The 26,935-nt window shown below is 42.1% G+C and overlaps 2 protein-coding genes across 6 annotated transcripts in view; one reads left to right on the forward strand and one right to left on the reverse strand.

Annotated features, from left to right (window-relative positions):
• Window positions 1-14: 14 nt before the first annotated feature.
• Window positions 15-15,230, reverse strand: gramd2b (GRAM domain containing 2B). 2 transcript variants are annotated; one of them, XM_077521769.1, is made up of 14 exons: window positions 14,981-15,230; window positions 8,215-8,447; window positions 6,300-6,452; window positions 5,210-5,297; window positions 5,016-5,085; window positions 3,847-3,950; window positions 2,564-2,659; window positions 2,410-2,481; window positions 2,102-2,191; window positions 1,910-2,021; window positions 1,268-1,484; window positions 1,085-1,189; window positions 849-933; window positions 15-361 (listed from the first exon to the last, which is right to left on the reverse strand). In XM_077521769.1, the coding sequence occupies exons 2-14, from the start codon at window positions 8,289-8,291 to the stop codon at window positions 320-322; spliced, it is 1,311 nt and encodes a 436-aa protein (XP_077377895.1). In that variant the 5' UTR covers window positions 8,292-8,447; window positions 14,981-15,230; the 3' UTR covers window positions 15-319. The 2 variants fall into 2 exon arrangements, with proteins under 2 accessions (XP_077377895.1, XP_077377896.1); XM_077521770.1 differs by having other exon boundaries at window positions 14,914-15,230.
• The window catches only part of znf608 (zinc finger protein 608), a 14,060-nt gene continuing 2,103 nt past the window's right edge, over window positions 14,979-26,935 (forward strand). The window contains exons 1-8 of one of the 4 annotated variants that reach the window (XM_077521663.1): window positions 14,979-15,117; window positions 18,669-18,936; window positions 19,305-19,392; window positions 20,738-23,060; window positions 23,885-24,314; window positions 24,769-24,818; window positions 24,919-25,069; window positions 26,429-26,479. In XM_077521663.1, coding sequence (XP_077377789.1) covers window positions 18,678-18,936; window positions 19,305-19,392; window positions 20,738-23,060; window positions 23,885-24,314; window positions 24,769-24,818; window positions 24,919-25,069; window positions 26,429-26,479 — 3,352 coding nt within the window. In that variant the 5' untranslated portion in view covers window positions 14,979-15,117; window positions 18,669-18,677. Of the gene's footprint in view, window positions 15,118-17,500; window positions 17,661-18,668; window positions 18,937-19,304; window positions 19,393-20,737; window positions 23,061-23,831; window positions 24,315-24,768; window positions 24,819-24,918; window positions 25,070-26,428; window positions 26,480-26,935 lie in introns of those variants that run through there. The other 3 variants (XM_077521661.1, XM_077521660.1, XM_077521664.1) reach the window with 3 other exon arrangements.

Here is a 26,935-nt window from a genome sequence, read left to right on the forward strand (position 1 = left end):
GTAGACTCTTTAAATAGGTCACTCATTCCTTTTATTTAAGTGACAAGTACGTGGCGCAATTGTAAAACAAATTAATTATATCTTCAGCTCTCTGGGAAGTTCACTGCAAAATGGTATTGCTATTTATACGTTAAATTAACATTTTTGTTTTATTAAAAAAAAGAAAAAGAAAAAAAGAAGACCACCAAATATTGTCATTTGACAAAAAATGGTCAAAATTCCCCCCCAAAAAAGTTTGTTTTTGGTCTCAATTTTTTCCCCAGCCTGTTATATATTCATATACTACATGACATAAATATTTACGGCATTAAAAACTCCATCAGACAGCTTCGTCCAAAAGTCTTTGAAGATTCTTCTGCACCTGAAACACAACAAACCACAAGCTTTTACTCTCGGTCCAGCTAAATCTAAACCATCAACATGCCATTTTAGCATGTTCTAATGGTGTTTACGCGATAGCATGTACTTTCCACTGTCAAGGCGCAAATGTAGCTAGTTTGGTAGCTGCTAGTAGTCCATCGGATGTCGCCTACACATTGTTGTAAAACAACATGCTAATATGGCTAGCTGCTTGTCCATCTCTTCACTGCCAATACGCTGAAGTGGCTAGCTGCTGGCCCATCTGTTTTAAACCACCAACATGCTAATGTAGCAAGCTTCTAGCAGCTGTTGAATAGTTTATGTTGACGAGCAGATCAAGTGTCTATAAATGTTTCATTAGCGTTAGCTGGCATCTGATGTCACTTTGTCGTTGTAAATTGAAACATTATAGTCGTCGATCGTGTTCCATTGGTCACAAAATCACATGACAATGGGTGAAAGCTGATTGGTAGTTTAAAAGTTGAGACCTTCTCCAGCTTCTTGAGGTTGAGGCTCAGCAGTTCGGAAAAAAGTTCCCTGTTGACGTCGTCACTACCTCGCAGGAAGTCGTTGCTGGAACGGAAAAAATACCATCAACATGCTAATGTGGCTTTTAGATATTTAAAGCATTTCATGTTCATTGTTCAATGATTTTCACTGGACCAATTAGCTGCTAGCATTGGTGCATTGAGATGTTATCACCGTGCTAGCCATGTGAACTTACTCTGGTTGAGCCAAATCAGTGATGGAGCCGAGCGTTGCCAGCCGATGCTCCAAGGAAAACATCTTGACGGTCAGGAAGCACGACGACAACATCAAGATACATACTCTAAACACACATACACACACACATGAGTGTGTGTCTGAATGGTGTATAGTTTTGGGGGGGAATGACGCGCACACTCACAGAAAGAGGTAAACACACAGCAGAGTGTTGAGGGAGATGGTTTGTCCTCTTCCTGCATCCACTCGCTTCACTTCCAAAACGTGCTGCTTGCTTTCCTGCTTGGGAATCTTTGAATGTTTGGGATGAAGAAGGTTCTTCACTTGGTGTTGATGCTCAGGAGGTGGAGAGATGTCGCCGCTGCACTTCAACGCGTCCAGGAAGGGACGAACTGGGAAGTCTGCAAGGTGGAAGATGAGATGGGAAATCCAGACAGGATTGGAAACCATCAGGACCTGGATTCAGACTGGAATTCTGATGGGATCGTGAAAGATTTTCTGGCAAGAGTCGTTTGTTGGTAATCCCAATCCCAACAAGAACTCTTGGATAATGATTGGAATAGTCAAGAATTTCCTGCGGGATTTTGATTGAAACCTAATAGGATTGTTGACAGGAATTCTAATGGGAATTGTGACAAAGAGATTGGCAGAAACATGACAGATATACATTATGAATGGGCGGACTATGACCATAGAATACCTGATGGATGCTAACAAGCTCTGTCCTGGAATTCTAAACTGAAAGCGTGTGATATGTGATCTGGGAAGTCATGGTTGTTCTAACAACAATTTCTTCCCATAATTCCACCCCTCCTGGGTCTGATACCTGCTATCTTGTCGTCATCCGGCGTCTGGGAATCGGAAGTGCTGCTTTCCTCCGTGTCTTGCCTACTCTTCCGCAGCGTTGCGTCCAGGTCAGCAAAATCGGCGTGGAAACTCTAAAGAATATAGAAGAAGCTCGTTCAAACGGGAAGCTTCAGTGTGTGTTGTATTGTTTTTGTGTACGTGTGCGACTGACCAGAGGGAAACGCGGCGAGCGAGGGGACGTCCGACCTCGGAAGTTTTTTTGGGATGAAGACGGAATGGGGCTGCTGCACGGACTCTTCTCCTTTTCAAACGCACGTTATCAATTCATTGAAGTCTCACGCACAAACTATTTGTCTGCTGATGTGTGCTTTTAAGGGGCGTGGCCTAGTGAGTGACATCAGGTTAGCATCTGTGTCTCTGAGTAGGTCGTATTTTATTGAAATGTTCACTGTTTTTGTTATCTTTATAAATATTGATTGTGAACTGCAGACAACATTTAGACACGGAAGCTGGACTTACCTCCAAGTGAAGACAGACGGACATGAGGAACTTGTAGGTGTTGTCCCGGGCCAGGAAGGACACAAAGACATACTGTAAAGAAAACGAAGCAAAGTCAACATGTGTTTTGTCTCATGCGGAACGGTGTCGGCAATTCTGATTTCCTCGGCCTCACCCTGTCGTTTGCGGTGGCAATCACCACAGCGTTGGGCACCAAAAGAGCCGTCTTGGTCTTCTTGACGTGTGTGACCGATATTACCGGGATGGCAATCTGGGAGGAACAAGGACATTTTTAGTTTGTTTTTACCAAATTTTGATGGAAGAGCCGAAGAAGAACTTATGATTGGAGACCCAAGAATTTCACAGAATATTGACGATAACTGTCAGAACTGCAATGAAATCTGTCGGGATTGTGATGGAATGCTCATTAGGGAAATCATAATGGAACAATATTTGAATTATGATTGGAAACAAGGAATGGAGACCCAATAATACCAATCACAGGAAGGACTTTGATGGATCTACTACTCAAATTGGAACAATAACAGTCACTGATATGAAATCCTAATGGAATAATACCAGTAAATCTGTCAGAATTACAATACGATCATGATAACATTCTTGTGACAGGAAGGAATTTCAAGAATAGTAACAAGAATTGAGACTAATGAACGGTGGGAATTGTGATGGAATACTGCTGGGAATTCTGAATTCTTCCCAGGAAAACATGATAATTCCAACTGGAATTGGATACTTGACAGGAATTATGGGATATAGATTCTTCCCTGACATGTTGCTAAAAATCATTGTCGGAGTAATTGTAAATAATAAGTTAACATACATTTGCTGCAATGAAGAATTGCTTCTGCTTGCAATGCAGAATGCTTTGCTCTGCTCCGCACTTATATTCACATAGCCTAGCTATATGTTATCGTAACAGAAGACGACTCAAGAAGCTCAAGAATCACAACAGATAGCGCAGCAGAATGGTTAGAGCCAGTCTGCTGATTTCTGTTAAGAAATGATTACAAACTTGACCACACATGTACTCCGCAATCTTCCACTCACATGCACACACACATAGACACTGTGTTCCAACCATGTCTTGCATTTGCATTATTAGGGTTGGAACACCTATGTAACTAGGGGCGTGCAAAAAGAGGGTGAGGAGGGGATTTTTTTCAGAGAGTGCAGTAGTGAATTGTACCAGTCAGTTCCTCTCCTCTCTCCTCACAAGCTTTGAACTGAGTGTCTTGTCTCCTTTGTGTTGTGTTTCATAAATGTCAAGCAGGTAAACCTGACAGTCATGTTTGCTATCACGACGCAAGAAAAATTGTGATAAAAGTAATTGACAAGAATATTGATGGAATTGTTAATGAATCATGGCAGAGTTTTTGACGAAAATAGATTAAGACTGAAATGGGATTCTTGACCGTTTATGATGTGAGTGGGACACACCTTGGTGTCTTTTCCGAAAACTTTGGAGTGGAAACAGATCCAGTGGTCGGAGACAAACATGCGGCCCTGGTACAAGATGTCCTTCTGCAGAGCACAGGTGTAGCCTGCAAACAGGAAGAACAGTCACAAAACAGTCCCTAACCCTTCTTGACATAAGACAGATTATTTTAGAGTTTCATTCGCATCAGTCGTGAATTTTTTTTTTTTTTTTTTAAATATTTAATATAAATGAATTGGGACAGAGTATCAAGGCATCTAAAAAATACTTCAGCCACGTGAGAATTACCGGAAAGTCACAGTACTCAAAATCTTTCCAGAGACCGGGGGTCAGCAAACTTTTCTTTCAAAAGAGCCATTTTAGGCCAGATAAATACTGTCACAAAAAAATCTTGTCTGGAGCCACAAAACATTTGAACATTGTGATGAACAAAAGTCTAATGTATTGAGGGCATCCAATATGTAGACATTCATTTTCTTCTACCTTTCGTCTTCCATTTCTGTTTTTGTTTATTGTGGGAATTTTTCGTTTTTTTATGCATTTTTAGACTTCTCTGCCTTTCTGTCAAATTTCTGAAATTTTTGGCAATTTTATGGAAATATGGTCATTTTTTTTGCCTCTCTTCTTTTTGTACATTTTATGGCTTTTTCTTTTTTTTGTGCCTTTTTTATATTACTTTTCTGATATTTTAGCAATTTTGGACATTTTATAGTAGTTTTCTGGATTTATTTTGTTTTTGGACATTTTATAGTTACTTTTTAAAAAAAAAAAAATTAATCAAATTTCTGCCTTTTTTGGAGGGTAATTCCAAATACTGCCTTTAGTTTTTTTTTTTCATATTTAATTATTCATTTTTTTTTATTCAATCATTAATTCACTTAAAGAATATTTTATCTAAAAAAAAAAAAAAAAAAGATGGATTTCTACTAATGTTTTTAGAGACCCACAGGAGAGGGACTAATGTAGCTCCAGAGCCGCAGGTTGCAGACCCCCTGCCAAAGACGTAGGGGGATTCACAGGGGTGTAGCTAGAGAATGACCACCACCCTTAGCCACCGTAGCTCCGCCCCTTAGCGTACGCTTGGAGAAACACTACGTTCCTGTTGCGCGAGCCCTTGTTGATGTTCCCCAATGTTAAACCAAGTTGACAGACACTTAAAAGACGAACTTACTCTGTCTGAGTTGCTCATCTTTGCTGATCTCCTTGAAGATTTTATGATATTGGCAGTTGCCTTTGGACAGCTGGAAGACAGAAAAACAACAAAAATCTGAATTCTGCTGTTGCGTGCACAACAGTTTGAGTGCAGCTCATGCTGACGCTAACGAAAGGAGTTTCATGTCTAGAATTCAAGTGCGTGTGTGTGACCTGACTGTAGTGAGACTTCTTCCTCTCCAGCTTTGAGTCCAGCTCGCTTTGCATGGGAGTCAGCAGAGACGTGTCAAGCATCTTTGACCTGGTACACAAACACACACACATAGTTACGTTTTTTTGTTTGTAACTCATTTGCTCCCAAAAACGTATAAAAACGTTCTATTTTAAATACGTATTTATAAGTTTGGTTTTTTGTTTGTTTTTTGTTTTTTTAATGCTAGAGCATAAAGAAGGCTTTGGTGCAGCCTCTGACCTGAAGAGGTCGCTTAAAGCAATGGCAGTTATTACAAAGGACGGCCAGGAGGTGGCAAAGTAGAGTATAAGAGATCAGCCAGGGCCATGTTGCAGTGCAGAGCCAGTGTTTTCAACAGATTTGTGAATAATGATGAAACTTAGCTATATTCTAATGCTAATTGCTGCAAAATGGAAACAGATACATATATATATTAGGGGTGTGAATTGCCTAGTACCTGACGATTCGATTCGTATCACGATTCACAGGTCACGATTCGATTCGATACCGATTAATCCCGATACGAATTTATAAGTCGATTGTTGCGATTTTTTTCATTCAAATTTAGAAAATACTAATCAGTAAGCTTGTAGAGTGTAAGATTTATATGAAAATGTATTATTTATTTGTCTGAAATTTCAGTCTTATAGAGGTTGTAATCTGTTTCATGTTTGAACAGCATTAAAATAAAATATTAAGGCTTAATGTTCCGTTCATATAACATTCTTCCATGCTCAAGGTGTGAATCCTAAAAAAATTAAAAAAAAATGAATCGATTCTGCCGATTATTGAATCGATTCGAGAATCGTGCGATGTAGTATCGCGATATATCGCCGAATCGATTTTTTTAACACCCCTAATATATATATATATATATATATTTTCCTGATGAAAGAAGAGACTCTAATCTTTCTTGTGATAAGTTCCATGTTTTTATAGCAATAGAACAGAATATTCTGTGGGCCTTGCAAAAATTTGTCAAAATCCAGGAAAACAGCCAGAGCGAAGGAGGTTGCTTCAGTGAAAATGGCTGGGAGTGCATAAGTTAAATGTATTTTTGCTGTTATTTACCTGACGAGCGTGGACCTCCTGCACGCCGACGTGTCCTGATTTTGTTGATTTTGATTTTGTTGCTGGGGTTCGGCCTCGCCGTTCTGCTGCAGACGCTCACCAGGCATTCGGGGACTTCTCTCGCGCTCCTCGGATGCCATCTCAGCTTCGGCACTGAACGCAGCACAGTCTCGTTTACTCACAGTAAGTTATTATTATTGAAACCAACTAACCTGAACTCATTTGCTCACAAAAACGTATAAAAACGTTTTATTTTAAATATTGCCATGGTCCCAAAAACATTTATACTTTTTTGTTTTGTTTTGTTTTGTTTTTTTTGTTTTTTTAGAGCATACAGAAGACTTTGATCCAGCCTCTGACCTGAAGAGGTTGATTAAAGCAATGATAGTTATTACAAAGAACGCCCAGCAGGTGACAGCAGAGTATAAGAGATCAACCAGGGCCATGTTGCAACAAGCTCTTTTCCCCAGTGTTTTGAACAAGTTTGTGAATAAGGATGAAACTTGGCTATATTCTATTGCTAATTGCTGCAAAATGGAAACAGATTCAAATATACTTTTTTTCCTAATGAAAGAATAAACTTCCATGTTTGTATAGCAATAGAACACAATATTCTGCGGGCCGTGCAATAAACATATGCTTACAAATTAAAAAATAAAACAAAGCTGGAGTTTTTTTTCAAATTGTTGATGACAATATTTTACCTTTGCGCATTGGGACAGGCATGTTTCTTTTTATTGTTTTAATTTTATATGGATGTTATTGTATAGGAACAATTTGTTGGTATATACATATGATAGAAATAATCGGGAGTAGGATTAGATAAGTACGTGTACTTCTTCCTACTCCTTGAACATGTAAATTATGGAATTTATTGTTGACAAATTTTCATTTCTTCCTTTAAATTTTCATTTTATCTTGTTTGTTTTGGGGGGTTTTTGTTACACTTGCAACGTGTTTGTTTATATGTTCAAAACCAATAAACCAAACCAAATCTTTTAGTGAAAATTAATATATAATGAATGGCTCCAAATATCGGTTATCGGCGTCCTTGACTACTAACTAATTTGTTCCCAAAAACATATAAATATGTTCTATTTTAAATATTACCGTGGTTCCCAAAAACATATTTATATGTTTTTATGTTGTTGTTTTCTTAATGCTTGAGCATACAGAAGCCTCTGAACTGAAGAGAACGCTTGAAGCAATACAAAAACGGCCATCAGGTGGCAGCAGAGTATAAGAGATCAACCAGGGCCATGTTGCAAAAAGCTCTTTTCACCACTGTTTTAAACAGATTAAGATGGTGAAACTTAGCTATAATCTAATGCTGCAAAACGTAAACAGATCAAAATGAACTTTTTTTTCCTGATGAAAGAAGAGACTTGTCTTTTCTTTTGGTAGGTTCGATGTTTTTTTAGCAATGGAACACAATATTCTGTGGGCCTTACAAAATCAGTCAAAATCCAGTAAAACAGTCAGAGGGTTGCTTCAGTGAAAATGGCTGCGAATCAATGACTTAATAAAATATTAACTTAAATAACTGTAGTAGCTGTCTAACCTATTAAGACAAATAGCTAAATAGTGACTAGTGTGTTTACTTGGGAAAATCAGTTCTGAGATATTAATACAAATGTACTGACCATTGAATAAAAAAATTGTGCGTAGGCAATGATTGTTTGGCATATAACTAATTTACTCACTAATCACTAATTTCGTCTTCAATAAATCTACAAATTATATTTTTTGGAATGTAGAAGGAAGCCAGAGAAAACCCCCGATGAGCACGGGGGGTCAACATTCAAAGCCCACACGGGCCAAGATTCAAACCCTCTACCTCAAAACGTATACAATGTCAAGCTGAAGATGAAATTCTGACCTGCCAATCATGTTTTTGTGTCGGCGTTTATTGTACCTTCCTGCACGAGTTCTGCCGCCGCCGCCGCTGCTGCTGCTGTTGCCTTCCTCCTGCGGCGTGCTGCTGTCCGTCATGTCTTGGGCAAGGAGCGGCCCCCCAAAACTCACCACCAGCACACGGGCGCCTTCACCTGCTTGCTGGCTCGTCGACCTCCCCCCCGCCCTATCACGCCACTGGATGTGCGGGGGGGATCAACCTTCGACCCAGCCGTGTGTTTGGTGTGGAAGCCCCTTTTGAATAAATAGAAGATAAAGAGAAGGTTTTTTTTGGACTGCTGCTCAGGAGAGCCAACAGGAGGTCATGTGATCCCGCCTTTGTGTGTATGTGCGCGTGTCATACAATCCTACTATAGATGAGTGTGAGATGTATCTGTGTGCGTGTAGTTAGCTTACTAACTAAGTCAATAAGTGAGTTAAGCAAGTATTTACATGAATTACTTTGGTCGTTGGTAAACTATTTCAATTAGTAAACCCGTTTATAGATTGTTATCAATAATATTCAAACACAAGCATTCCACATGCATTCAGCTTTTTTTTCTTTTTTTTTTCCCAAGCATTCACCTTTCAGCATTCCCACACAATTTCTCCAGAAATTGCATTTTGTCTCATTATCAATAATATTCAAGCACTTTTTTTGTTGTGTCAGCTAAGGCTATTTGAAAGCGCTATGGTGCCTGTCCTTACTTGTGTGTATATATATATATATATATATATATATATATATATATATATATATATATATATATATATATATATATATATATATATATATATATATATTTTATATTCCTTTAGGGTTAAAAGTTGTCATCTTTAATGGACATGTTTTAGCCCCACCCCCAAAAACAAACACACACACAAACTGCAGTTATTTGTTTGTGTGTCAAAGTCCAGTCACAGTGTGCAATGTTTGTCAGACAGTTCAAGTCAACAAACTGACATTTTCCCAGACAAAATGAGACTCAGCAATTTCCACTCCAGTCCTGTAGGTGGTGCTAATAGCAAAAATATATCCATCCATCTATTTTCTTGACCGCTTATTCCTCACAAGGGTCGTTGAAGTCTATCTCAGCTGGCTTTGGGCACTAGGCGGGGGACACCCTGAACTGGTTGCCAGCCAATCGCAGGGCACACAGAGACCAACAACCATCCACACTCACAAGCACACCTAGGGACAATTCCGAGCGCCCAATTAACCTGCCATGCATGTCTTTGGAATGTGGGAGGTGACCGGAGTACCCGGAGAAGACCCACGCAAGCAGGCCGGAGCCTGGACTCGAACCCGAGTCTTCAGAACTGGGAGGCGGACGTGCTAACCAGTCCTTCACCGTGCCGCCTGCAAAAGTATATATTTTTTATTTTATTTTCTTGCACATCTTCTGGATATGGGGGGTTAAAAGTGAAAATAGTGTCTGCACCATGTTGTACTGACACATTTATTTATTAATATTTTTTGTGGTCTTGACATAATCTGGCCGAGTACTCTACGAACTGAACTGAGGTACTGACTAGTTAACCTGACTAAATAACTTTGACTAACTAAACAACTAACACACTGACTGACTGACTTTGTCACTTGTAAACTGACAGAATGGCATTTTAACTAACGTATACTGGTTGGCTGACTTATTGACTGTCCAAGGGACTAACTTAACGCGACTGACTTGCTAACTAGCCAAGGGATTGACTGACTGTCTGTTACTTGCATTCTAAACTGACTGAATTATGAACTGAAAGGGAGTACTGAGTAACTTAATACAAAGAAATAAATTGACTGAATTACTTTATAACTCCAACAAACTAACTTATCAACTCAATGACTGACTTAATTAACTAACTCATTGACTGACCAACCAGTTTGCTAACTGGACAAAGTAACTAACTGCATTTCTTACTAACTAACCCAACTCATTTGCTAATTTTGTAACATAGCAAACATTAACTCACTAATAAACCATGTAAACAGCACACACAGACCACATATTTTGATATGTAATGAGCTTTACAAAAATAATGTTTGTTCTTTATATGAATGCTGTTCTAAGTTATTCTTTTTGCATTAGATTTGAGTTACTGTATTTGACAGTGGCTGCATTGTAGTCAAGTGTACAGTACATGGTAAACACAGTCTGACCCTCACGTGACCTCTGTCTCAAACGCCTCTGGTTGCCGACGTCACAGCCCTGCCCACCATTTACTTACACCGCAGCGACCCCCAGCGGCAGACGACCAAAAACATAGTCACGTGTATAATCGAATGCATTGATACGGTATTCTTCAGTAAAAGAATGAACGTTTCACTTTTATACATAATATGTTTTATTATACCTTAATACTGTATTATAACTCCTCACGATAATGCACGTGATTGTGATAGATTATAGAACCAAGTACAAACAAGTACAGAATATTTAAAACTTGTATAAATAGTATTGAAAAAAAAAAAAACAGTTTCAATTAATATGCAAAAGTATAGCTAGATAAACTAGTAGCCTAATGATTTCTTAGCACAGAAAGATAAATGTAGAGCTTTCTACTAAAGAAATAGAACTAGTAAATCATAGATAAATAGAGTATGAATTGATATGTAGAATACAGATACATATAGAGCTAGCGTAGATATATAGCACTAATATAAATATAGACGTATAGAACTAGGTAGCTAACGAAGTATAATGGATATATACAGTATATCTAGACTTTTACAGTTATAGTGGATGGATATAGATAGAAATGAGCTATATGGATAGAACTACTTAGGGCTAATACCTAGCTAGTGAGCTAGAGAAAACTACCATTCATATAGTATAGCTATATACAGGACTGGACTGGCACAAATAATTGGCCCTGGCATTTTGACTAAGGCCCGATTCCTGACCACCCTTGGCTACCATGTAGCTCTACCGCTGACGTTTATTGGTTCCGTTTGCACTCTATATTTTAAATGGATGAATGGGGCTGCTCCTTCTAAATTGTGGGCCGGTCTCTCGGGGTAAAATGGAGGAAAACAATAATTGAATAACACCACCGGCCCCTAAAGACACCGGCCCACGGGGCATCTGCCCTGTATGCCAGATGGCCAGTCCAGCCCTGGATATATAACTAGTATAGATAGAGCTAGTTTGGACAGAAGTTGAAGAAGAACTAGTATGGATGGATGGATGGATAGGTAGGTAGGTAGGTATGTGGATGGATGGATGGATGGATGGATGGATGGATGGATGGATACAGTAGATGATAGATAGATAGATAGATAGATAGATAGATAGATAGATAGATAGATAGATAGATAGATAGATAGATAGATAGAGACAGTAGATGGATAGATGGATGGATGGATGATGGATACAGTAGATGGATGGATGGATGATACAGTAGATGGATGGATGGATGGATGGATGGTACAGTAGATGGATGATAGATTGATGGATAGATACAGTGGATGGATGGATGGATTGATAGATGGATAGATACAGTAGATGGATGGATGGATGGATGGATGGATGGATGGATGGATACAGTAGATGATGGATAGATAGATAGATAGATAGATAGATAGATAGATAGATAGATAGATAGATAGATAGAGACAGTGGATGGATGGATGATGGATACAGTAGATGGATGGATGGATGGATGGATGGATGGATGGATGGATACAGTAGATGGATGGATGGATGGATACAGTAGATGATAGATAGATAGATAGATAGATAGATAGATAGATAGATAGATAGATAGATAGATAGATAGATAGATAGATAGAGACAGTGGTTGGATGGATGATGGATACAGTAGATGGATGGATGGATGGATGGATGGATGGATGGATGGATGGATGGATGGATGGATGGATGGATGGATAAATACAGTAGATGGATGGATAGATTGATGGATAGATACCGTGGATGGATGGATGGATGGATGGATGGATTGATAGATGGATAGATACAGTAAATGGATGGATGGATGATACAGTAGATGGATGGATGGATGGATGGATGATACAGTAGATGGATGGATGGATAGATACAGTAGATGATGGATGGATGGATGGATGGATAGATAGATAGATAGATAGATAGATAGATAGATAGATAGATAGATAGATAGATAGATAGATAGATAGATAGATAGATAGAGACAGTGGATGGATGGATGATGGATACAGTAGATGGATGGATGGATGGATGGATGGATGGATGGATACAGTAGATGGATGGATGGATGGATGGATGGATACAGTAGATGATAGATAGATAGATAGATAGATAGATAGATAGATAGATAGATAGATAGATAGAGACAGTGGTTGGATGGATGGATGGATGGATGGATAAATACAGTAGATGGATGGATGGATGGATGGATGGATGGATAAATACAGTAGATGGATGGATAGATACCGTGGATGGATGGATGGATGGATGGATGGATTGATAGATGGATAGATACAGTAAATGGATGGATGGATGATACAGTAGATGGATGGATGGATGGATGGATGATACAGTAGATGGATGGATGGATAGATACAGTAGATGATGGATGGATGGATGGATGGATAGATAGATAGATAGATAGATAGATAGATAGATAGATAGATAGATAGATAGATAGATAGATAGATAGATAGATAGATAGATAGAGACAGTGGATGGATGGATGATGGATACAGTAGATGGATGGATGGATGGATACAGTAGATGGATGGATGGATGGATGGATGGATACAGTAGATGATAGATAGATAGATAGATAGATAGATAGATAGATAGATAGAGACAGTGGTTGGATGGATGATGGATACAGTAGATGGATGGATGGATGGATGGATGGATGGATGGATGGATGGATGGATACAGTAGATGATAGATAGATAGATAGATAGATAGATAGATAGATAGATAGATAGATAGATAGAGACAGTGGTTGGATGGATGATGGATACAGTAGATGGATGGATAGATTGATGGATAGATACCGTGGATGGATGGATGGATTGATAGATGGATAGATACAGTAGATGGATGGATGGATAGATACAGTAGATGATGGATGGATGGATAGATAGATAGATAGATAGATAGATAGATAGATAGATAGATAGATAGATAGAGACAGTGGATGGATGGATGGATGATGGATAAATACAGTAGATGGTGACACGACGTGAGGAGGTAGGACTCAGACGCAGATGTAAAGTTGGCCAACAAGGCTGCAGCTTTAATAACACGAAAACCAAAACGCCTCTTAAAGAGGGAAAAAAGGCTGAACAAAAAGAGCTCCACACGGGAGATACAAAAAAGGGCACTCAAAAACAGGGACAACAAAAGGCGCTCCACAAGGGAGGAAAACCAGGGCAAACTAAAGGCGCAAGACAAGACAAGGCAAGGCTAGGCTAGACATCAAACAAGGACTGTGGTACGAGGACTGAGAGGACGCTTCCATGCACTGAGATATGTGACACTTCGGCAACGAGGAGAGAATTCAGGTGGCTTTTATGTCCGGGTTGATTGGGAACAGGTGGTAGTGATCATGGGCGTGGACCGGTAATCAGTGAGGCTGCAGGAAGGGTAAGTGACCTGGGGTGAGATGAGAGTTAGTACTTTCAAAATAAACCGGGAACCTGACTGTGAAAATAAGAGCATGAACCGCCTCTCTGGTGGCGGCGTGACAGATGGATGGATTGATAGATGGATAGATACAGTGGATGGATGGATGGATGGATGGATGGATGGATGATACAGTAGATGGATGGATAGATTGATGGATATACAGTGGATGGATGGATGGATGGATGGATTTATAGATGGATAGATACAGTGGATGGGTGGATTTATAGATGGATAGATACAGTGGATGGATGGATGGATGGATGGATGATGGATGGATGGATGGATGGATGGATGATACAGTAGATGGATGGATGGATGGATTTATAGATGGATAGATACAGTGGATGGATGGATGGATGGATTTATAGATGGATAGATACAGTGGATGGATGGATGGATGGATGATGGATGGATGGATGGATGGATGATACAGTAGATGGATGGATGGATGGATTTATAGATGGATAGATACAGTGGATGGATGGATGGATGGATGATGGATGGATGGATGGATGGATGGATGATACAGTAGATGGATGGATGGATGGATGGATGGATGGATGATACAGTAGATGGGTGAATGCATGGATGGATAAATACAGTAGATGGATGGATGGATGGATGGATGGATGGATGGATAAATACAGTAGATGGATGGATAGATTGATAGATGGATAGATACAGTGGATGGATGGATGGATGATGGATGGATGGATGGATGATACAGTAGATGGATGAATGGATGGATGGATGATACAGTAGATGGATGAATGGATGGATGGATGGATGGATGGATGGATGGATACAGTAGATGATGGATCGATGGATAGATAGATAGATAGATAGATAGATAGATAGATAGATAGATAGATAGATAGATAGATAGATAGATAGATAGAACTAATGTAGTTCGAGAGGACTTTAGAGGAGAAGCCCGCTGATGAGGGCACTCCTCCTTTTCCTCCGCCTCCTCGTCGGTCTTGAATCCTCGCATCTCCCCCCTTGGCCGAGCGAGCGCGCTGCTCAGAGCGCGTCTGAGCACAAAAAAAAAAAAAAAAAAAAAAAAAAGGTACACATACGAAGAAGAAGAAGGCGAAGGAGGCGGAGTGGGGGAAAGCCGAAGCAGCACATCAGGACGCCCCGCACCTGCACGACGCTATCCGTCCGTCCGTCCGTCCCTTCGTCCGCAGCTGTGCGCGCTGGATTGCGGCTTTTCGGCGCTCAGACGGCCGCATGACGACGTCACCCGCGCGGCCAAGAAGCACCGAGGAGGAGCCCACACGGTCAGTTATACGAGTGCATGACAGCAAAATCTGCTTGCGAGGGGTGTCGAAGGCCACGACGGAGGTGCGGGTTCCTCCTCGTCCTCCTCATCACATGATGATGATAATGATGATGATGATGATGATGTGCTATTGTTGTTTGGCACGTGCACTCTTTGTCTGGGAAAGGGAGGCTGTGTGTCCTTCCTCGTCATCGCCGCCTTATTGTTTGCCTCACTTGACATTCTCGCGTGACGTCACGGATAGGAAAAGACAAGGAGAAACATGAGGAGGAGATGATCATCATTATCGTCAATGTGTGTGTGCGAGAGCGAGAGAGGGGGAATGTCATTCTTTCTTTCATTCATTGACTGCGTGAGGAAGCAAAGATGGAGGAAGATGCGTGGCGGGAATGTCAAGTCACAACACGACAACAAACACGTAACAAAACGGGACGCGGCAGAAAATTAGGGCAGGATGACTTTTTTTTTTTTTTTTTTTTTTTTTCCCGCTGGCTACGAGTAGCTTCCTGTGTGTCACCTGCGCGTGTGAGAGTGTGTCTCCATCTTCAGTTCACGTGCCAGTGTTTGTCTCCGGTGTTTACATGTCTCCTGTGATTGTGTCCAGTATAAGTTTGTGTGTGTGTGTGCCACTGTCCAGTTGTGTATTTATTTGGAGTATTGTCTTCATTCACGCATCCATTGTGAGAGTGTATCCAGTGTTGTGTTGTGTGCCTAATATTAGGGATGTAACGATATCCAAACATCACTATACGATATTATCACGATATGAAGGTCATAATACGATAATTGTAACACTATTGTGGGGAGGTTGGCGATAAAAAAAAAAACGGACACAATATTGTAAAATAAAATAAAATACAATATTGTGCTTTTGTACATTACATCAATGCTTATAAACAACCTACAATATCTAATAACACTTAATATTGAGACACTTACTTCCTAATAATAATTGAGTTCCTCCACGACTTTTGGTTCACAAGTATATTACGTTCCCCTTTAGCTGAGCATTAGCATGGATTTTAAATATAGAAGGGCCAAAACATGCCTTGTGAAAATTAAACTGCACTAAAAAAAATCTAGCCAGCAGAGGATGCTACAATTGCACAAATGGAAATCAACCTTACTTTTTTTTTTTTTTTTTTTTTTAGCAGATGTGCTGCTTTGCGACATGACGACGACGATATATTGCTGCAATTTTAATATCACAGTATTGCCGGTATCGTTACATCCCTTGTGCCTATTGTGAGTTTTTGTGTCTCCAGGTGGATTGTCTCGCCTTATGAACATGTGATTGGGTTGCGGTTTCATTGTGGTTGTGTGATTATTGTGTTGTGTGGTAACTGTGTTGTATTAATTTGTGACTGTGGTGTTTCTTCTGATGATTGTGATTTTTGTCATGTGTTTGTTTTCATGGTGATTGTCTTTATGTGATGATTGTGTTGTAATTTGTGTTAAGGCTGTGACTTGCTGTTGTTATCTTCGTGATATTGTGTTGTGTTTAATTGCAAATGTGTTGTTGATTAACTCATTCACTCCCAGAAATTTCCACGGAAGCAATCCAGTTCTCTCCCGGCGGCTTTACTGGATTTTGACTGATTTTGCAAGGCCTACAGAATATTGTGTGCTATTGCTATAAAAACATGGAACCTACCGAAACAAAGATGCGAGTCTCTTCTTTCATCAATGTACATTTCTTTTTCTGTTTTGCAGCAATTAGCATTAGAATATAGCTGTTTAATCATTATTCACAATCTGTTTAAAACAGTGGAGAAAAGAGCTTGTTGCAACATGGCTCTGGTTGTTCTCTTATACTCTGCTGCCACCTGCTGGTCGTTTTTGTAATAACTACCATTGCTTCAAGCTTTCTCTTCAGTTCAGAGGCTGCATCAAAGCCTTCTGTATACTCTAGCATAAAAAAAACTTATAAATACATTTTGGGAGCATGGTAATCTAAAAATTGGAACATATTTATACGTTTTTGGGAGCAAATGAGTAGTTATGATTGTGTTTAGTGTGTCCTCCATCGTGATTGTGTTAATACCATATGACCCTTTTACAATCGCACACTGTTTTGTGTTTATATGATTGTGTTGTGTTGTCGTGATGATTATAGCTGTATTTGCCGAGCTATTCGTTCATTCTTTATGTTGCTTTCAAAGTCATTCATTTCTCAGTCTTCAATAGGAATAGTGTGTGTATGTGCAAGTCGCTGAAGAGCGAGTACGGCAAGAAAAACACGCACGCACACTTGTCTATCATGTGACAATGAAGAGGAAGATGACGGCGGAACAAAAGGGAACGTCAGGACATGGCATGAGCAAAAAAAAAAAAAAAAGCAGGGAGGATGAGGGGGAAAGAGGATGAGGAAGAGGATTTGGGGGGGTGAAGTAAAATGGATGCTGGAGAAGCAGGAAGGACAAACGTTGAGAGAGGGAAGAAGATGATTGACAGCGCAGAGAGGCGATGAATACTAACTGGAAGAAGTGGATGAGAAAGACATCAGTGAGCTCCTATTATGTTGCTATGGTGACAGAGGTGGTGCGTATTTTGATATCATAAGTTGATATCACGATATCTGATTCCACAATACTTTTATATCACGATCTTTCACATGATACTTCAAATCACAGTGTTTTGATATCGTGGTATTTCAATGCAATGTTATATTTTGGTATCATTATATTGATACCATCCGATTTTGAGCTCAAAATACTTTGGTACAATCGTACGCATTGCTACAATGTTTTGCTACACTCTCCAAAATTGTGATACGCAAACCTTTCATATTTTGATATTAGGGGTGGGAGAAAAAAATCTATATTGCAATATACTGTTGCGCTCTCTGTTGCAATAAATTACACAGACGGTAGATATCGATGTAATGTGTCCAGTTTTGCAGTGTTATGTTATAAATCTTTATGCACTTTAATTTGTCTCACTCTACAATGTTTACAGTTAGAAGGCTAAGAGGCAGTGAGGCACTATGCAGAACTTTGTACATTGTACAAAGTTTTGGCATTAATAAATGTATAATTAGACATTTTCCTTTTTATGGGCATTTGTTGGCTTTTTCAGTCACATATCGTGATATATTGCTTTTTTTTTTTTTTTTTTGACAATATATAAAAAATCGTAAATATTGTGTATCGTCCCACCCCTATTTGATAACATATGGATGAATGGATGTTGGTATCATACTTTGACATCACAATAGTTACACACTGCAATACTTTGATTCCGATTCCGATTATTGCGATTGATATTTTGATATCATGAAACATTTATTTTACAAGACATTATATTACATTATTTGAATACTGTGCTTTATGATACTTTTTAAAAACTTTTACTAATACTTTGACAACATGATACCTTGATATTGTGATACTGATCTTATGTCACCATATAGGACTGGATACCTGACTAACAGCAATGTTTTCAATACATCCAATATATTCATATGTCATACTATTATTATTTTTTTAACAGCCTTTCTGTCCCAATACATTAGTCTAAACATCATGCATGTCATCCTATGGCCTGCAGGTGGAGCCCATGTTCACTCCACCTGGCGGGGCACCCGCTCCGGGCCAGGCAGGGGCCACCGGACCCTCGCTACCTTTGTCCAACACCTCCTTTCCTCCTGCTGTGGCCCCGTCCACTGGTAGCGCTGTGAGAACACGCTCCGTCGGCACCAGCACGCAGGAAGTGGCCCTTTCGTCCACGCCCGACTCGGACGCCGACTTCTTGGGCCCCTGCCAGCCGGGTACCAGCGTTAACCTGGAGGGTATCGTGTGGCACGAGACCCAAGAAGGTGAGACCATCTGTAGAGGATCATGTGATATTTTGATATCATAATAGATCAATATCACAATACTCTGATATCGCATGTTGATATCATGATACTTTGATATCATATTGCATATCATGATTGTTCAATATCTACATTCTTTTGAAATCATATTTGATATCGATATCATGATATTTTGTTACCACTTCTTGTCAAATCATGACATTACAATTTCAATTTTATAAGCTTATTTAGACGTCATGTCACATTGACAGACACTGATATCACGATAATGTACAATGATTATCATCTTACGTTGGTATCACACTTTAGTTATGAAATTTTGATTTCACAATGCATTAATGATATGCATCTATGTGTACGTGTGTTAGGCGTGTTGGTGGTCAACGTGACGTGGCGGAAGAGGACCTATGTGGGAACACTGCTGGACTGCACCAAACTCGACTGGGCTCCCCCCAGGTGATGATGTCTCATTTTTCTGCCAATGGGGTCATCTTCCATAGATTTTTAAAAATTGTGTCCCAATACTTTTGTCTACATATTTACTTCATTGGTGTCCAAATAATTTTGGCCCCCCAAAAAATCCTCCTGTTTCACGTCCTGTAGGTATCCAAGTACTATTGTCCAAACCCCACTTTCCTTAGGTGTCCCAATACTTTTGGCCAAACTCCAAACTAATTATATATAATTGCTTGTCATTAGCATTGACTGTGAGAAAGGTTAGTGTCTGATCTCAATTGTTACTGGTTGGCTGCTGCTGCCGGTGGTGGTGGTTGTTGCCATGGCGATGACAGATTCATCTGTGGTCTAAATTGCTTTGTGGACGTGTGTTACATAAATAGAAAGCAATACAACTTTGGTGATTGACGAGCACATTTAAAGTCAAACACAATGTCGATGAAAACAAACAGCGCAGAGGTGGGGTGACACTGGTCAGCTGATCAGCAGTTTCTGTCTGTGTCTGTAGGGAGGTGGTTTGGACGGTAGGAGTTTGTTGGTATGCAAGGAGGTACCGTGAATGAATGAAACACTTTGAACTTTTTTTTAATTTTTTTTTTTAAGTTGGCTGTTAGCTAGTTTTCACAGTAGGTAGGTAGAAGTTCAGTGGGTGGTGGGTAGGAGTTGGTAGGACGCTCGGTTGGAAGGAAGGTTAATATGTAAGTAGACAATGGGTAGGAGTTGGTAGCTAGGAGTTGAGTAGTTACGTAGGTAGGAAGGTAAGTGTTAGTGGTAAGGTAAAATAGTAGGGAGGAGTTGTCTGAGTGGATTAGTAGAAGTAGGTTGGATATGTAGGTAGGTTGGTAGGTGGGTAGGTAGGTAGGTAGGTAGGTAGGTAGGTAGGTAGGTAGGTAGGTAGGTAGGTAGGTAGAAGTTCAGCTCGATGGGTAGTAGTTGGTAGGACGCTCGGTTGGAAGGAAGGTTAATATGTAAGTAGACAATGGGTAGGAGTTGGTAGCTAGGAGTTCAGTAGTTACGTAGGTAGTAAGGTAAGTGTTCGTAGTTAGGTAAAATAGTAGAAAGGAGTTGTCTGAGTGGATCAATAGAAGTAGGTTGTATAGAAGTTCAATTGGATGGGTAGGAGTTGGTAGGAAGCTTGGTTGGAAGGAGGGTTAATATGTAAGTAGACAATAGGTAGGATTTGATAGCTAGGAGTTGGATAGTTACGTAGGTAAGTAGGTAGGTAACATAGTAGGGAGGAGTTGTCTAAGTGAATCAGTATAAGTAGGTTGAATAGGTATGTAGATACTAAAGGTTGATAGTTAATTGATTCTGTCTTTTTTTAGTGATTGTCCTGTTTCTTCAGGTTCTGTGAGTCTCCGTCAAGTGATCCAGAGATGCCAGGTGGGCGTGGCCGTGGGAAAAGGCTACGTCTAGCCTTAGCCGAGCGGCCCTGCGGGGATGCGGCACCGCCGGTCAAAATGCGAGGCCTGCCGCAACACCGGAGCCGGGGCGGTGGCATGGCGGCCTCAGCGGTGCACAGCAAAGGTCGGCGAGGAAGTTTGAAACTCCTCAGTAACTGCAGAGCTTCGCCGCCATTTTTCACCACAGAGGAAACCAAACCCGCCAACCGAGCCTCTGTCCTCCCATCCGGCAAGCGGAAGAACAAACCGCCTACCGACCTGGACCTCAGTCTGGTTTCCTCAGTGGACATTAAAAACGGGAACGGGAAGAGGATTCGAGCAAAATCCCGCAGCGCCCCGTGTACACCGCAGGGCAAGTCAGACCCCTCTTTCCTGGACCCGGGGGGAGGTTGCGCCTCCTCACCTCCACCAATCCTCATCGATTGCCCCCACCCCAATTGCACCAAGCGCTACAAGCACATCAATGGCCTGCGCTACCACCAGACGCATGCCCACCTGGAGGCAGAGGAACAGAGGAATCCCGAGAGTGAGGACCGGCTGTCGGACTGCGAGGACACCATCTATGACCTTGCAGAGTCCAACAACGGCAATTCTGCCAACACCTCGTCCAAAAAACCCGCACCGTTGTACAAAGTGACCACAGTGGGATCACCCAAGAACCGGCGGCTGCTCCTCAGCACCAAAACCCGAAGGAGCTCCCTACTAAAGGACGGCCTGATGGATGACCTCAGCAACTTGCCCATCATTTCCAACATGACGGTGGTTCTGGAGAACTGCATGGTGCCAGACCGGAGCGCCACTGTGGAGATGCCCAAGCTGGAAGCCGAAGGTCTGATTGACAAGAAGATCCTCTGTGACAAGGGCAAAAAAGCCAATGGCAAGGTGGATAAGCTATCCAAGTCACGGGCCAACCGGTTGATTGCGCCAGCCCCTGCGCCACCGAAGCTTGTCGCCATACCCAATACGGCGTATCCTACGGAGAGCACCACAGCACAGCAGCCTTCACCTGCGACAGCTGTGGGCCTAACAAGCAAGAATTCATCCCTGAAACCCATCAAGCCGAAGCTCAGCATCGCCGTGGAACCCAGTCTGGTCAAAGCCACACTGCTGACCTGCAAAGAGACTCGCAAGAAAGAGAAGCGACGTCTCAAGGACAAGCACAACCGCGATGCGACCGCTCGGACGGCGAACGGTGACACCATCAGAATGGAAGACGCTGCTTCTAAAATTGCCACCAAGGAGGTTCCGGGGAGCCTCCTGAAGGAGCACCTGAGCAAGCAAGACGTGACGAATGGGCTCAGTGAGAGCCAGGAAAGCCGAATGGCGAGTATCCGCGCAGAGGCCGACAAGGTCTACACCTTCACGGACAATGCCCCCAGTCCTTCTATTGGAAGTTCATCGCGGCTTGATGCCGCCGGTGGCTGTCTCCTGTTGGGGGACAGCAAGGACAACAGTCCCGCCTACTCTGACATCTCGGATGCAGGGGATGATGGCGTGTCCTCGGAAAATCGCCTGGATGGGCTCAGAACTAAGTCTGGTTCCTCTGTATCTTCTGAAATCAACTCTAACGGTAACCATACTAACGCCAGGAAGACGCCACCCACGGTGACCACCCCACCTTCTGCAAAAGAGCCCCTGTCCCCTTACTACCACAGCTTTGAGCCATACTACCTACCGGGTTGCGTGCAGACGGACAGGCAGAACTTCTACCACAAAATTTCCTCTCACGAATCTAAAAGTAAAGATCGAAAGGAGGAGGCTAAAGATGATAACAAAGTCTCCGTCCACGACTTTGCGGACTGTAAGAAAGGTGACGGGCCGGCGACACCTTCACAACTGCAGCTTGCCATGAGTCAGACCCAGACCGCCTTAGCCCAGTCGCTGTATTATGGACAGTACTCACGAGGACTCTACATGGACCAGAAACTCCTACTGGCCTCCAAATGCTGCGAGCAGAAGCAGCGTGCCGAGCGGGGGCCAACTGGGCGAGACGGCGACGGGGATGTCAGACACGCCGGCGGAGCTAAAGGTCCAGAAGGTGCTCAAGGCTGCTGTCCCAAAGCCATCCTGTCCTATCTGGAGGAGAGGGGGGAAAGAGGACTGGGCTTGAAGGTGGACCAGCACCATGTCTCGACCAAAGACTGCGAGGACATCAAGTCACCTTCCTCCTCCTCCTCCTCCTCCTCCTCCTCTTCTTCTTCATCCTCGTCGCACCACAACCCCAACACTCAAACAGATCTGGACTCAAATGTTTCCTATTCCAGCGTAAGTTTTTCCATCTGTCTCTAACCGCCGCCCATGCTGTTGTGCTTTCATGAGCGATCGTTCATTCGTCATGTACTGATGCTCACGCCGTAGCTTGAGGCTTACTAACTCGGCTGTTGTTTTGTTTCACGTGGTAACACGTAAATTGTGCGATGTGCTACTTGTACAGATTCTTAAGCATCCCTCCAGCCCATCAATGTGCGCCTGCCATCATCTTCCATGCAGGCAGAGCTTCTGAAAGGTGTTCCCTGACCACGCAGTGTTTCCTCTATAGATCATTTCAGACTGTTTGTAAGCAACAGTTGCCAAGGTACTTCCGGGTGGCAAAAAAAAAAAAAAAAGTGGCTACCGCTAATCTTGTATGTAATGAAAGGGGAAGAAGATCGCCTTTATGCACTTTACCCCACAAAATGTCTTTTGACTAAATAAAGATGACTTGTCTTGACTTGACACTTCACACAATCAAACTAGGTTGGTAGACAAGAAGGCTGTTCTCTGAGAGGCTTTGCCTTGGTCAAATGACTTCAAAAGGTTTGTTTACTAGTGGTGCCATCGGAGCTATTGCCACCTGGAAGTATGTGTGATGTTGTAGCGAAAGGTTCTATAGCAGTCCCTCAGCAGCAGCGGTGGGCTGCAGCTGCCAAAAACCAAAGCATGCTCCAAAAACATAGATTTCAGTCAGATCTTGATGAAGGTCTTTGCTGAAGCAAAACAAACAAACAAACATGTGGACTGACCTCAAATGACCTCTGCCCACCACTGTTAAAACAGACTTATAGCGGAAACACTGGCACCAGCACCAACACTTGTCCCCATCGATTTAGCCCCCAGACGGCTCAACTTGGCCCCACCGCCTGGCTCACAGCAAATTCTCAGAGCTGCAGAGTCCACTCGGGGAAGTGGCGGATGAGGGCGACGCGGAGATGTCAAAGGAGTGGGGGAGTACACCTGAGCCAGCTGGGCCCAAAGTGACCTCAGCAGGAGGAGGCGTCGCACGCGATGCCAAAAAAGTCCACGGGCCGCCCCCTGTCGACCCAGATGACTCGGACGGCCTGGACGGTCTGCAGGAGGAACCCATGATGATCCTGTCGGAGGAATCTCAAAGTGCCAGAGCGGCGGTATCTCCTCCGATGACCCCCCAGCAACCCTACATGCAGTACCAGCACTCCTCATACCCGCCCTACCTGGCAATGTGCGAGAGCGGTGGGGGCTCCTACAGGGGGGCCTCACCCACCCTAGTCCACAACTACCCAGGTAAGGAACAACACTAGATACATCTGTCCATCTTCTTTCAGACCCAACTAGACATGTTTTCTGGCCTCTGAGATAGTGTCAAATGTGGAATAAGAGTCAAGAGTCTGTTCTCCGTGTACTGGGTCAAAGAAACCAAGACAGAATTAGGGGTTGAAGTCGGATTCCAAGGCAGTATCATAGTCATAACAGAGTCACTATGGCAGATGTGTGAAAGGAAATGGGAAGTTTGGGAGTCAGGACTGGGACTGGGGTTTAAAGTTTAAACACCTGACAGTCATTTCTGTGGTCGCTGTCCTGTTTGAAAAACACCAACAGCAAATTGGTCGACTCTCGTTTTTCCCAGATTCCAAACACACAACACTTCACTTTCCCCACAATGTTGTTGTAGTACTGTGTGAAAGGCAATACGCAATCTTTTGGGATGTAAACTGAGCCTTTCAATTGGTCCCTAAAGGTTTCCACTACCCTTTATACGGCAAGACGGCGGGCCGGGAGGAGTCTGAGGTGAGATGTTGTTGTTTTTTTTTTTTTAAACGCAGTCATGGCAGAGCTAGCTAACTGTTGAAAAACAAGAAAACACGTGAGTGCGTTTGTGTGTGTCCAGCCTGACGAGAAAGGTTCCCCCGAGCTGGAGCACGAAGTGGACCGAAGTGACCGGAGCCACGCTGTGTTGGGCCGACATCTGCACACACACCATCACACACACTTGGGACTCACGTACAACCTGGTGGCGGGACAGTACGACATCTACCCGGGTACGTACAACAACAAAAGAAAATACAAGACAACAGAAGAATTTCCATTGCATCACATAAAAAAAACTGAAGAACACAACAGAGGACCAACAGAGCTTAGTAAGCTAACAGCATCTGAATGGAAGATCAACTGTGATCAATGAGACAAACAAATACACATTGCACTGCTACAATCACTCAAAAGCAAAAGGCAGAAGTAATCGCATAGTGTGTGTAGTAAGTCCCATTAGCACCTAGGTTAGCTAGGCTAACCTCCATGTTGCATAGGAATAGCATTTTGGGTAAACGCACATACAACAGCATAGAGTTATTTGACATTTAAGACTAAGGGGTATATTCACTAAGAATGCGCTGCGTCCAGTAATAGCACGAAAAATTGCACCACAACTGCACCCGCAGTCTGCGGCCAGTTACCCACCTATTCACTCAGGATATTGCTCTAATCATATACCGGTGCAAACACGCCCACAAAACTGACAGCTTGGAGCAAATTTGCACCTGATTTACCACACATGGCAATGGACTTGTGCCAAGAACATGGTTGTTATAGTAACAGTTGCGAGAAAGATGACATTATCAGAAAGCGAGGTTGGACCGACAGTAAGCGTTTATAGCGCCATTAAGCTGTACAGAGCAGAGAGGACGACAACGACGTCATTCATTCATTAAGTACAAATTATTGGTGCGATCGTTTAAAAAAAATATTTTTTCAGAGGTTGGCATGGGCGTACAAGAATGCATCTGGCACGTAATAATGATCGTAAAATGCCTCCCCGCCATTGCCAATCAGCCCGGGTTACGTTATGTGTCCTAAACCAACATAGAAAAATTTCTCTCTCTCCTCTCTGCGTGACCAGCCAGAGAGCGACATGCACCATGCCATGCACTGCTGTCATGATCCCGGGATCGAGGTTGCGGCAGGTTTATACATGCTTTCCATAAATCTTATTTGCGCCACGCACACACAGTGTGGCTATTGCGCTGGCGTTAGTGAATTAGACGCTGCATATCAATGAGTCTCATTTGCAGTGGGGTGGGCATATTTTGCGTCAAATGTATGCAAATTACCTAATTTACATATGCGCAAATAACACCGGCGTAACGGGGTGCAGTCTGGTTGGCAGCGCACTTAGTGATTGATTTCTCCATCTGCGCGTGTTTAGTGAATTAGACGCTCCCGGATTGCTCCATTTTTACCGGTTAGCGCCGTGCAAAGGCGACGCAAACCTTTAGTGAATATGCCCCTGAGTACATTGCTTACTGTTGTGTGCTGCACTGTGATTGGTTGGTCTGTGTTTTGTGGGTGTGGCTTGGCAATTTTGCAGTGATGTTTACATTTTTTGTGCATTTGTGTTGAAGGTTTAAGCTCTCTGGTGTCCGGTTCGCAGGTGTCGGGACGAACTGCTGCTGGTACATTTCACACATCACACCTTCATCAGCTGATCATCATCTTCATAATATTAATCAATTAATTAATTAATAATTAAAGTTTGTTGTGTCCTGATATACTCGTCTTGCTGTATATTGAAGTCTTTAAGCTATCTTAGCTTGCTAGCTGCTAACAAACAGACTGCACGTTTACAACACATTCCTCAGCAGAAATCAAGCCGAGTTAAAGTGTTAATTGTGATAATCGTGTTAAATCGTTAACTTTTTGTTCGAAATTACTTGCATACTTATGCAAAAAAAAAAAAGTATGAATGTTTCACTAAAGATAACATGGCACATTCATCACGTCTGCCTTGAATTTACATTCAGAGGTTAATATGATGACCCACTGTATGTAATAGAGAAAAACTACCTGATATAAAATGATCTGAGCATATCCTCGTACTTTTTGTGGGAGCGAAGCAGTTGCGTTGTAGT

The sequence above is a fragment of the Festucalex cinctus genome, chromosome 5 (assembly GCF_051991245.1).
Source record: "Festucalex cinctus isolate MCC-2025b chromosome 5, RoL_Fcin_1.0, whole genome shotgun sequence".
Classification (NCBI taxonomy): Eukaryota; Metazoa; Chordata; class Actinopteri; order Syngnathiformes; family Syngnathidae; genus Festucalex; species Festucalex cinctus.

Excerpts from the sequence above, each read along its gene's own strand:
- gramd2b (XM_077521769.1), bottom strand. The coding sequence starts at position 8,291 with ATGACGGACAGCAGCACGCCGCAGGAGGAAGGCAACAGCAGCAGCAGC. Across the intron at positions 1,485-1,909 it reads GGATGACGACAAGATAGCAG|ACTTCCCAGTTCGTCCCTTC; the intron begins GTATCAGACCCA and ends TCCACCTTGCAG. Across the intron at positions 934-1,084 it reads ACTGATTTGGCTCAACCAGA|CAACGACTTCCTGCGAGGTA; the intron begins GTAAGTTCACAT and ends TTTCCGTTCCAG.